The sequence below is a fragment of the Gordionus sp. m RMFG-2023 genome, chromosome 2 (genome assembly GCF_954871325.1).
Source record: "Gordionus sp. m RMFG-2023 chromosome 2, tfGorSpeb1-WG-v2, whole genome shotgun sequence".
Taxonomy (NCBI): domain Eukaryota; kingdom Metazoa; phylum Nematomorpha; class Gordioida; order Chordodea; family Parachordodidae; genus Gordionus; species Gordionus sp. m RMFG-2023.
In genome coordinates, this window is record NC_088776.1 from 49,873,899 (window position 1) to 49,887,348 (window position 13,450).

Consider the following 13,450-nt stretch of genomic DNA (forward strand, 5'->3'; position numbering starts at 1 on the left):
ATTAAAGTTATCTGGTAAAACGGTTGCTGAGGGCGCGACGCACAGGTCTAGCTATAGTGAAATGTTTCTACAGTCAGTAGACATAATATCTAGAATGGAAAATATAATTGATAACATTAATAATAATTAAAATTTCTTGTTTAAATTAAAATGGTTAAAATGGTCTAAGTTTTAAGTATGATTTCGATGGGTGGAGGGAGGAGGCGATTCCCTTGGGATCAACTACTGGGCCTTAGTTCAGGTCTAACCTTGAGCTACATTTCATTTAAACTATCTGAAGGAGTTAGAGGATTTATTTTAAATTAAATATAAAAACTAAAGAGGATAATTGCCCTAAATGATAAATTTTATTTCCAGACCTTCATACTTGCGAACAAGCTAATTCTAAAACGGGCTCAGCAATAACCAATAATTTGATCGCCGAAAGGATGAAAGAGCTCTCTTTGGTCCAATGCGCCGATGTTTACGGGAAGCGTAATCACGAAAATATTTATCCTGGTGGCGAACTGCCCAAAAATTCCGCCAATAATAGCGCTACACAAGAACAGAGAGTGATTGAAGTAACTTTATAATTAATTTAACCTCATAATTTGAGTAATTATCATTTATATCTCATAAAAGACAATCGATTCATAATTTTTTTAAAGAAAACCCATACGAAACCGATAATAATCATATTTCATATCAAAATAACTTTCCCACATTTTAGGTTAAAAAAGATTCCAGAGTTAGTCAGCAAGCCAAATCTTTCGAAAACAATTTAATTTTGACCTTTAAACATCCAAATTCACTCAGATCAGAGTTCCCACAACCTTCTATACCATCGTACTCAAATAATGAATCAGCTTTATTACCGAATCAAGATTTTTGTTACGATAACGAATTTATGTCGTGTTCGACTATAAAAGGCGGAGTTAGCCCTAAAAGGGTTTATATATTAATCTTCTTTTTTTTACATTTTAAATAATTTTGAGCTATTGTTTAGGCCGTATTCTCGTTTTCATTTTTTTATTTCTTAATTCTCAAATACAGACATATTCAGAAGACAGGATAAAAATATATATGGTTAATGGTAATCTTTAATATTAATTTTATAAAAATTTTGTAACTATAATATAATTATATTTTTCTTTTGATCTTTTAAGTTTATATAATATTACAACATATAATATTCAAATAATATTTTATAAATAATATCTTATAAATACGATATATAATATTCAAATGATATCGTATTACAATTTTGATAATCTTTTTTTGAGATATAACAACGAGGTAGGAGTATAGTCTTAAACTTTTATTTATTTTGTCTTAAAGGTCGGATTTTCTAAGGAAAACAATTTACCAAAAAATAGCCACAAACCTAGAGCCGAACTTAAATTAAAAAAGCAAGCCAAGTCCAACATACCCACCTCCTTAAAAATAGGTATATTTTTATGCTAATTAACCTGGATTTCGGTTACATAGAAATTTGGAATAGATAATTTTTTTTTATAATGACTCTATAAATGTCTATATGATAAGCAGCTAGTCAATTAGTGTTGTTAAACGGCTCATTATGATCCGATTTCTAAAAACGCGATTTCTAAAAACGGTTAACTCAATATTTAGCCAGATAAATATTTCCTTAAGTCTCGAGATCTCCTTAATAGATATTCCGAACCTTTATGCCATCCATGAGCAAAATATTCAGACCTGAGCTTTATTTTTCTAGATAAAATATTAATTTTTTTTAAATCAGCTCAAATCGAGCCTTTTAACAACACTACTTTTTATTGTTAGGAAAAATAAAATATCCTATTTTACATAATTGAAGAGTATAATATTTTTTTAAGGAAAAAAGTTTAATTTTCTATAATTAAAAACAATCCTTATTTTCCAAATCCTTTATATTAACGCGAAAAGGCAAACCCTTCAATAATAACAATCAAACTCGCCTAACCCCCGAAGACATAGTAGTATGCTCTCCCTGTCTGCCTGACTTGATCAACATATCCCAACCGAAATTCCCGAAATCTAACGAAAGGATATTCAACGATCTTCACATGGCTTCTTCCATTCTGGAGAATAAATTGTTTGCCTCCAGAATCGAAATACTTGAGAAAAGTTAGACAATACGCAAATACAAATATAACATCATAATTACCAGAACAATAACATTTTCATTTTTTTTTTGCTAAATTCGGATATTCTAAATGGATTTATTTGTAAAGATATATTTTCTCTTTGTTCAAAATGTTTTTTAAATAATTTACTTAAATCTATGTGATCAATTCGTAAATTGTAATCTACTTTTAAAGACAAGGGGTTGAGTTTATATCCCGTGTCAACGCCTGGATTATTTTTGAAACTATGACAGCCAGTGATCTGCAAGACTCAGCCCGACCTCCCCCTGGGTGGGAATTTACTTTGGTTTTAGGTGAGCCTAATTTAAAAAAACAATTTTAGTTCGGGTTATGACAAAAAATTTTTTAAATTTTGGACCAGGCTTCTTCGGGCCGGTATTGGTTAACATAAGGAAAACATGCGTTTTCGTGAGTCTCGACCGAGTAAAATTATATAAAAAGAACCAGGTCGAATATGCAAATGCCAAACTTGTTAATTTAGTAAAGTATTTTCTATCGTAGAAAGAAACTTATTTTAACAATTTGGCCAATTGTGAAGAGATTTAATAAAATTTAGCCATTTTTTTAAAAAAGTGAGAAGACGCCAATTATAGTTTCTTAGCCTAATTTTAGATAATAGAGTCAGATAAATTTATTTATAAATTAAAAAAAAAATCTTTTTAGGTAAATTAAATTTTTGCAATCGATTTGAAGAAAAGTTGGACCGCTCAAAGCCCACGCTTAATAATAAGTCGAAAAATTCGCCTACTAACATACCTTCCCCTGAAAATCAGGTGATTTAACCATTTTTTGTTTACTTTTTAATTTATTCATTGTGACGGTTAATATTTTTCGACATCTCTTACTAAACTGTATTTTTTTCTTATCTCACAATTAAGATTTATCATAGCGATTAAGTTATAGACATATAGTTAAATCGAATTATCCATTTTGATTAAAATTTGTGGATTTCGCTTTTTCCATGGCAAAACAATATTTGATCCAAAAACAGTTCCCCTCCACCCCTTAAAAAATAATCTGGGAGGGAGAAAAATTAGCAAAAGTTATCAATTACAAAATATGATTTAACAACATCGATTATATCTTAAAGAAAATTGAAACAAAATTGAGTCGAAAAACTCTACCCCCCCCCTTTCCCTAAACCATTCAAAGATTACGCCGAAGCGTAATGTTTACTACTATGGATGCCATTGATTTCCCATCAGCCAACCTAGAGATCAGCCTCGGGCAGGCTGAAAATTTAAACAATGGGCTGGTTCACCGGGCGGTTTAAAAATATTTTTTAAAACAATGGGCGGGCTGATAAATTTGTAATTATTTTTAATGCTTATTTTAAAAAAAAATTTATAAGTAAAAAAAAACTTTTTTTTAACATTGTAAATATAGTATGACCTAATTGAGCGTTTGCGTTTTTATTAATGTTTATAAATTGTGATCGATTTGCACGATATTGTTTGAAATGCATTGTTTGCGTTTTGCCGGCGCACTATTTACATTGTAAAAATAGTATATTTAATAATATTAATTTCATTTGAGAATTTTTTTTAGAACCATTAAAATATTTCCCTTATTTCTGTGGAGTGGACGCTTCGTCACTGTTCAGCTATTATCTATATTTAATTTAAAAGGCAAAAAAAAATTTTCATGGATAGAAACAATTTTGGGGCGAAACTAAAATTGATATGATATGCTATTATTTCTAATTTTTTTTTAATATATATGTTATTTGCTTAAGTTTAACATGTCTATATTAGAATACCTTTCCCTACTAAACTTAACGTTTTTAATTTATATTTTTCAACAAATATTATATTATTTGTTTTACCCTCCCTCCACCCCACTTAGGAACGCCCGAAATTCAAGTTTCATAACAACAACAAACAACCTTTCAAAATTTCCAAAGCCATTTCTCATAAAAAGTGCCAAGAAGCTTGTGATAACGATACCACTTCCTGCAAATCAAAAGACCTACGCATTCCGTTGATTCCTAATTTTCTCATAGAGTGTTTAGATTTCGTAGAACGAGAAGGTAGAATTTAAAATCGACATTTGTAAAAATTATTTTTTAAATAATATTGTGATGAATATAATATTTTATGATGATTCAACCCAAGTTAAATAGTTTTTTTGAATATCGATTATAAAACCAAACATATATCAAAGTTTTTAACGTTATTTTTGCTGATTTTTGTATTACATTTATTTAGGCTTTGTCCAAAATTTTTTTTAAAAAAGTTCAAAAAGTTTTAAAACTTTTATAAATATTAACATTTTATATCAATCGTATGTTAAATTTTTGAAATTTCTAGAATTATGTTTTGGATATGTTTTTTTATTTAAAATAGCTTATTTTTTTTCATCAAAGTTTCTAAAGTTTTAAAATTTTGGACCCAAGCCTAATAAAAAAAATTATTATGACCTTTAAAATTATGGTATAATTGTAATAAATATTGCTTATTTCTCAATTATGTATTGGAAAAGGTTACAATTGTGAAGGCATTTACCGGGTCCCTGGGAGTAAAAATCAAGTCGAACAACTGTTGAAAAAGCATAATCAAAGTAAATCCTTAGATTATAATCGGTAGTTTATTTTCTTATTTAGCTTTATCGTCCGTTCGTTTTGAACCTTAGATGATTGATTTTCGAGAATATTTTCCAAACCCATTTTGATGATAAATATATTGTAAATTTTATGCATAAAAAAATTTCCCATGTTAAAATCCCAGTATTAAATTAATTCATTATACATTTTTATGATCCTTAAAGATTTTTTACTCAAAATTTTGGGCGAATAAAATCTTAAAAAATCGGATTTTGATTGACCGCGCAAATTGATCACATCTGGAATATATTCTTGCGCGAATCTATCAGTTGTATAATTTGTTTTTAAATAAAGTTGAGAGAAATGTTTAAATTACTACTCGGCCCTAGAGAAAAGAAAGAGAAAAATACGCTCACATGATTTTCGCTAGGAGCCCCCCCCCCTCAAATTTGTCCGATTAAAATTAAAAAGAGAAAAATAAACTAAATTATTGACAAATAATCAAATTGTTGGTAATTTATTTAAATTTTAATTATCATGTGTTTCGTGCAGGGTTGGAGAACAAAACTCTTATTTTTCTTCTTATTTGTTTTAAGATTCAGATCTTCAATTATCTAACCTGGATATGCCCGTAAACGCAGTTGGCACTGCCGTGAAATCATTTCTAGCAGAACTTTCCGACCCGCTTCTACCCGCTTGTTTGACCAATGAAATGCTCGAGATCGGAAGTTTTATATTTATAATTTTTGATATCATTATTTTTAACTTTGATTTCATTAAGGAACGCACCAATAATCAATTTTTTTGATATTCAAAAAAAATTTGATTTTTATGAGCCCGATATCTTTCACGTTGGAAGTTATTTATAGTATAATCGATCTTTATAATGTTAGAGAGTTAAAAGTGTTTAAGAGACAGAAGTTATTTAGTTATTTGATTTTTAATAAAGGGTCTATTTCTATTTATGATAGTCAATAAAGATTGAAAAGTCGCATTCAGATTAAATAATCAAAATATATTTTTAATTTAAAAGAAAGATATCAATAGAAAATTATGATTCAAAATATAGTATTATATAATATATTATTTTAAAGATAGTCATTTTTAATGGAAAATATAAGCATGTGGATATTTAGAGAATTATTGAGGGCCAAGCTATCTTTTTTTATAAATCTTTTTAATAATGCAACTCTTAATTTATTCTTAATAAATAAAAATTAATCTAAAACATGACATTATTTATATAAAAGATATATAAATATATAATTTTAAAGAAAAGGGAAGGGAAGGGAAAGAAGGAAATAATTTTTAAAAAATAATCTTAAATTTGGTAATAAAAATCTATTTTGATTGTTCTAAGATATGAATGATGCTAACGATAAAATTAACGCCTGGAAACGTATCTTAAATTCTGGAGAAGTTGAAAAAATGAATCTACCACTCATCAAATATTTTATCAAACACCTCAACAAGTTTTCATTATACATTATGGCTGAAAATATAACTTATGATTATTTATTGAATTATATTTTATGATTACACGATATCTCAGTGGAACAATTCTGCTCAGCCAAAAAATCATCAACGCTTCCAATAAACTAATATAGATTTAGGAAAATTTATTAAAAACTCTATCAATATTAATAAATAAATAGTCCCACATTTATATATTTAAGATATTTAATATTCCTAATTGTTTAGTTTTCATGAAATTAAACAAAATATAAATCCAACCCAATATCTAACTGTATAAGTGTTGAGATGTCAACATAAATGCTAAAGGGGAAATTAATATTTATATATATATATATTACGTTAAAATTTTATTCATGTAAGAATATCGATTGGTTATATAATTTTTAATTTTATTTTAATAAATTGATCATATAATCTTAATATATATTATAAAATTGATTTAATACGCCTGAAAATTAATTTAAACTGTGTTCCAATTGAACTGATACCCGTTTTGTTTTAGCAATAAATCTGTCAATTCTAAAAATAATTCAATAAAATCTTATAGATTGAGAGAACAATAAATTATCAATGTTTTTGCAAATTTCATTTAATTCTATCAACAGTGAAGTTATGCACATTCAAAGTTGGACAAACAATAATTCAAATTTTCCAACATGTAAAGGTTCTTTTTTTAATATTAAAATCTACAATTTGACAAAAGCATGAAGACATCAGCAAATTTGAGTCAAATGTTGTACATCAAAGCTGATATTCAAAATGTCCACCATTAGCTCGAATATATACTCTAAGGCGATCTCTTTATTGATTGCACAATCACTTGATCAAAACGATTTCATTTCTCCACAAATCGCTGTTTGAGATGGTCAACGTTGCGAATGCGGGTTTGATAAACACGTTCCTGAAGGACGCTCCATATCTTGTAGTCGACCGGATTGAGATCAGAACTATTGGGGGGGGGGGGGGCAAAAAATGGGTGAAATAAAATCTGGATTTTCTTTTCAAAGTAGATCGTACTAGAGAGGAGAACGGTCCTGCTGAAATATAAAATATTTCACTGCCCTTAGTTCTTAAGTTGCAGGCAATAAGTGCTCACCTAGTAAAACGTCACTAGCATGCACCATTAATTTTGACCTCTATTACTTAGGAGTAGCCTAAAGTATTTTAGAGTTGAAATTTCTACATAATTTATATGATGAGCTCTGTGCAGCCAAGACTTGATTAGATAACTGTAACCATGACGGATTTAGATAAGTTTGAACGATTACAAAGAGTGGATTAGCCGCAAATTGTTTTTTCTCATTGAAAATGCAACGTAGATCCTCAGGTTTACAGGTGAAGTTACTGTTAACAGCTTTTTATCCATGAATTAACTTCTGAGTGTATTTACTTAGAAGTTGTTTGGTACATAGAAGACGGGAAATATTATTTGTACAGCTGAGCTCTTTGCGACTACTATGCACTGAAGTTTGCGTAATACCAGCTTCACGGTACATTTAACGAATTGGGTGCCAGGTTCTTTTTGGCTCAATACGGGTGTTTCAACACTTAATTTTGAAGTTGGGAACTAAATAGCTCTATCTCCATTTTTGAGGAATCTTTTCATTTCTCAGTATTATTATGAGGAGATTATTTCTTCATCTCCAAGTGCTTTATAGTTTTCTATTGGAAGATCGTCAGGGCCGCTTAAGGCCACTTATTATTTAGTACCTTTTTATTGGTTGAATGAGGTTTTGACATGGTGCATGTTCATCAAGATATAGTATATGAATATGGGGATTCAAGATGAGAAGCTCTTGAAAATATATTTCCATCTATTAATTATCTCTTTTCCCTTTATTATCAATTTTCTATCTTTATTTTTGATTACATTTGGAGCTCTATTTATGGCCCTTGCATTTTTCTCACGTTGTTTAACTAATCTATAGATTTTATCTTACCCCCTCTTTTATGTGAAGTTATTCGTAGATGTCGTCATATTCCAGTGATTTGGCCCTAGCTATCACCTTTGTAGCCATTTTCTTAGACTTTTTGTATTTTTGTTTGTCTTCTATGTTTTGGATATATAATACAATGTTTTGTAGTGTTTTCTTGTCCTCCATGGCAGCCTGTACATCCTCATTCCACCACTATTTTTCTTTGTTTGATTTGTTTCTTTCTTTTATCAGACCGAAGGTAAGTTTAGCAGCATCCACTAATCTTGATGAGACAGTCCACATTTTTTCACTAGTCGGCGTAGAGTCAATTCTTTCAATGTTCACATTTATTGTGAAGGCATCTGACAATTGATTTTATTTTCCCCCATTTTATGCGTGGTTTCTGTCTTAGCTTGTTTTTCGAGGATTTGTTTGTAAGGCCTAAATCCATCACTAGTAACTTATGCTGTGGAGTATCTCACGTGCTATAAATGATTAAAATTTAAAAGATTTCCATATACTCTACGATTATACATATATTTTTTCTAACCCTTGATTGCACCCAGGCCTTAGCCTTTACCTATTTTTTTAGTCTGAAAAACGTTTTATAAAAAATAATCTATCTTATATGATTAAATAGCTATCTAAATTACAATTATAACTTGGTTCTCGTATATAAAGTTTTGCGGCTGTTAGCATTTTGATTCAAAATTCATATAATTTACGATTAAAAAAAATAAAAATAACAGAATATCTCAATTTAGTGATCTTAATTGCATGAGTTGCCGAAATTTAGCTATTTGCTTTTGGCCCACACTTATAAGACCCGAATTCACTGATTATGAATCAATGGCGCTATCCGCAAAACCCTTTGAAGAAGCTCTTTACGTACTTATCCAAAATTATGATTTTATATTTAACTGCGAAAATAATTGTTAATTTGCGAAAATAACTGTTAATTTTTTGATAACTTTCTTGAAATCGCAGATTATCCATCATGGTAGTCGATCAACCAAAATGTTTTTTTGGCAATATATTATAAGACAATGACAATAAAAAAAGATTGTATTAATTCATGCATTTAGGCGAAAATCATTTTGTCTTTTTAGGATATATTTTTATTGTTAAAATTCGATATAAAAATAAATTAAGTAAGATTTTTTATAATGAAAACCTCCATCTTAATCCCTATTTTTATTTTAATGGTAAAACCGCTAATTTTGAGTTTTTGTTTTATAAGATCAAAATCGACCATTGACATAATACAAAAAAATTAAAAAAATATAGGTATTCTCTTATCTATCTATCACTCAAAACTCAATGAACACTTTCCGTCCTATTATTTAATATTTTTTCCCTTCATATATATGATTTAATACAGTAAAGATTCAACCTCCCCCCTCCCTTCCATTTCCATCACAAATATTTATATATTCCCTATATAAAAGCTGTTTTAAAATGGAAAGATTATTCGAATTTATTTAAATCTTTCCTTTTTCCAGAAAAAAAATGCTCAATATATTATTTCCCCATCCCAATATTAATAATAATTATATTATAATACATTTATTAACCAACATAATTCATTCGCATTTAATACAAAAGTAATTATTATAAATTATTTTATTGTTAACAAAGAGTAAATTAGGTCATTTATATTTTTATAATAATTGTTTTTTTATACACACAAAATGAATATTTATTTATTTTTTTAATTTTAGACACGATTGGTTATATTTAATTTAGGATCAACAAATAAATAACGAAATGTTAGCCTTTATAAGGTTTAGTTACACTTTAAATTATATTAATTTTATTTTTACAAAATAGATCGAAAATATTAATTTACTTCAAAAAGTGTTTATAAATTTTGCGTGAACTTATAGTAGTCTAGTTAAATCTCGAAACCCTTAATAAGCAACAGACTCTACTTGGGGACCTGAGCCCGCCTAATATTTAGAAATTTTAGAGGCTTTCAAATCTAAAAAATTATTTTCGAATATTTTTTTTTTCAAATAACTTTTTTCCTTACCCTTCACAATATAATATTATACTTATCTTAATTAGTAATTAATATTATAATGTAAAAAAAATTCGTTAATTTTTGTAAAATCCACAAATTTTAATAGCATAGCATGGGGCTGGTTTTCTATACAAAAAAGAATGAACTTCTTAAAAAATATATTTGAAAAATATCCGGTTTTTAATTTCTAAACTATTTCTGTTCTATTCTACATTATATTATAATTCTTAAGTGTTCTCGATGACAACTTAAACTAAACGGAAGTCTGGCAGAAGGTATAAATTTTATTTTAATCATAGCAAATGAGCTTACTGATGAGAAATATGATTTTGGGAGAAAAATGCTTATCAGTAATAACGTCAATTCGACAGAGGAAAACTTGAAGGAAATTTTCCTACAAAGTTCAGGATAAGCCTAATTAGTATTGATTTTTTTTCAATGTATTACTCGATCGAGCTAAAGCTTTCAAAAGTTGAAATATTTAAGGACCATTTTTTCTTCCTCTTCTATATATTATCTTCATTTTTAAATATATCTGAAGCTGATTTACGAATATTGCATTATTAAGCATTTTGCCTGATTCGCTGGAAAGTGACATCAATGAACTAGATCTATTGATCGAAATATAAACCTTAATTAATATGTTTTCCACTCATAAACAAATTATAACTTTATAGTAATAAGGTAGCGGCAAGTGTCTAAATGACATGATTTTCACTGGATGCAACCCCCCCCCCCTTCAAAAACCTATGCCTTACCCCTCTAAAAAAATTTACCTTCGGTGGCGATGTTTTCAAATTATTAATTATATCTTTTTTATTATATAATGATACTTCTTTCATAAATTAAAAAGAATAGCTCTACTACCAACTATCAAAATATTGTGAATATAAAAGAGCTATTTTTAGATCATGACAATTAAAAACTCCCTCATTTAAATGAAAGCATTATTATAGCATAGTGGTGTTTGGCATGAATATGAGTTTGCTGAGAATGTCTAACACTTTTATATTACATTTAAAAGCATAGCAGTTGGAAAATAATGTCTATGATTGTTTGCAATATATAGATTTGGTCGATGATCAGCATATCATTGTATCGTTAGGTCTATAATAAAAGTATTTTTTTACAGCATTGTCCTATTTCATCATAAATTTAATAGAGAACCTTTCCTACCCCCCCCCCCCTCGCTCTTGTAGACACTGGCTAGCAGGAACGTTTCCTAATATTTTTATTGTTTTAAAATTAAAATTCTGATTATCATGGCCTTGGGTGAGCGTAACCTTTCAAAACTTAAATTTGCGTAGCCTATTTACGAACATTGCATTAAATTAAGCATTTTGCTTATACAAGATTAACCGGAAAGTGACTAATGAAATGATCGAACTAAAAACCTTAATTAATATGCATTCCACCCATAAACACTTCCTAAACAAATTTTAGCCTTATTAATAGTAAGAATCTAGAAGAAGCGTTGCCTTATATTTCTATTATTTTTAAAAATTTTCAAACAAATCTGATTACCATGGTTTCGGGTGAACATATCTTTTAAAACTTAAATTAATTAAGATCAACCTAAAATCTTACATGGCTCAGAATTAACTTTTTGCCATATATCTTACCATAGAAAATAAGATTGGTACTTCTGTGGATTGCGAAAATATGCTATTATATTATCCTTTGGCCTTCAACAAACAAAAAAGGCAAGCAAGATAAAATTTTAACTGCCATTGTATTATTGATATAATTTTTGATATACAATTTGGTTGTGAATATACATACCTAATACCATTTAAATTTTGAATTACTCATATTTGTAAAATAATCATTTATGTGATAACTCAAGGATTTTAAATAGAAAAATCTACTTTCTGTATTTGTTTTTTAGTAATATAATAACGGTAAATATTTAATGAGAATAATGAAGGTAAAATTAATAATCATAACATCCAGAGACAAGCAAATTGCCCATACTTTGGGCAAATGTGGAGGGTTGGGGCTAAGATTTTAAAAAGTAGTTAGTTATTTTTAATAGCATTGGGCAGCTTATTTTTCGGATGAAATGAACAGAAGGTGCATATATTTAAAAATCATATTATTACATAATATTTTATAGGTTTAAATTAAAATAAAGCAATAAAGAGCCAACCCAACAGTCAAATAATTTTAAAAAAATTGCGAGTGGGTTAAACAAATTGTTTAGATGAATGGGCGGGTGGAAAATTTAAAAATCATAGCAGGCGGGTTAAAAAAAATTTTAAACCAATAGGCGGGCGAGAGTTTGTGGTTGAATCCTAGTGCCGACCTCTAAGCGAAACTATATGTTAAAATGATATTTAAAAAAAATATACAATTAAAATAATATATAATACGGTAGAAAAGACTAACAAATTAAATGGAACATTCAATTCAAAGGCATAAATAATGTAGTAAATAAAAAATATGGATATGAGCCTCTTGTCCTACAGCTGCTTTCACCCCCTCCATGCGCAAAGTTAATATGCATATGAAATGAGAAAATTTTTTTTTACACAAAGGAAAATAAAAACCAATCTTAAAATTACGACATCAGAAAATGGACTCAGTGAGTGATGCGTTATTTTATAACCTACCTTTCTTATAATAAAATCATAGGCGTAGCCAACATTTGATGGGGGGGGGGGGGTGATTTCTCATTTTATCCCACTCCGGCTACTTACTATGATTAAATAACTTAATTGATTTTTAAAATATAAATAGCCCCCTTTATTTTGTATAGTTTACCCCAATAAAAAACAGAATATCTCAAAATCAATATAACAATCTTAATTTTCAATAAGTTGTCAATGTAACTATGTCATTTTAGCCTATACTTGTAAAGCCCGAATTCACTGACGTTATCCGTTGAGCCCTTTGAAGAAGCTCTTTGTGGCCTTTATCGAAAATTATGATTTTATATTTAACTCAAGAGGGTTTACTTCATTAATCTTGATAGATTTTTAATAAAATTTGATTTGATAATTTTTTATTTTATTAAGTTACGATTTTTATAATGAAACTACTATTAAAGCCTATTAATGTAAATTTTGTTATATCACTAGTTTAAATTAATATCAAAATCGCAGTTAAATTTAAGTCTAGAATAATCTAATCTTCGGAGCTCAAATAACGTGTTCCATCATTTTATAATCTCCTCCCATATGGTTATATATATTAAAGATTGGATTTAATTAAATCGAGATTCATTTCCTCCTTCCAATCCCCCTATTTGACGTTATTTTATTAAAACATTTGGATTTAGGTATGTTAACTTTAGCGTAATTATTCTTCTAAATATTCTAAGCAGACTTATTTTAATAAAATTACGAAGAAAAATAAGCTGCATTAT

At 28.4% G+C, this 13,450-nt stretch overlaps 1 protein-coding gene across 3 annotated transcripts in view; it reads left to right on the forward strand.

Moving 5' to 3' along the window:
• Positions 1 to 9,802, forward strand: part of LOC135925336 (uncharacterized) — a 53,850-nt gene extending 44,048 nt beyond the window's left edge. For 2 of the 3 annotated variants that reach the window (XM_065460603.1, XM_065460604.1), the window contains exons 19-29: positions 358 to 560; positions 710 to 928; positions 1,318 to 1,426; positions 1,906 to 2,106; positions 2,790 to 2,899; positions 3,972 to 4,155; positions 4,608 to 4,685; positions 5,265 to 5,396; positions 6,029 to 6,140; positions 8,810 to 8,948; positions 9,348 to 9,802. In XM_065460603.1, coding sequence (XP_065316675.1) covers positions 358 to 560; positions 710 to 928; positions 1,318 to 1,426; positions 1,906 to 2,106; positions 2,790 to 2,899; positions 3,972 to 4,155; positions 4,608 to 4,685; positions 5,265 to 5,396; positions 6,029 to 6,140; positions 8,810 to 8,948; positions 9,348 to 9,407 — 1,547 coding nt within the window. In that variant the 3' untranslated portion in view covers positions 9,408 to 9,802. Of the gene's footprint in view, positions 1 to 357; positions 561 to 709; positions 929 to 1,317; positions 1,427 to 1,905; positions 2,107 to 2,789; positions 2,900 to 3,971; positions 4,156 to 4,607; positions 4,686 to 5,264; positions 5,397 to 6,028; positions 6,141 to 8,809; positions 8,986 to 9,347 lie in introns of those variants that run through there. The other variant, XM_065460605.1, reaches the window with a different exon arrangement.
• The last annotated feature ends 3,648 nt before the right edge of the window (positions 9,803 to 13,450 follow it).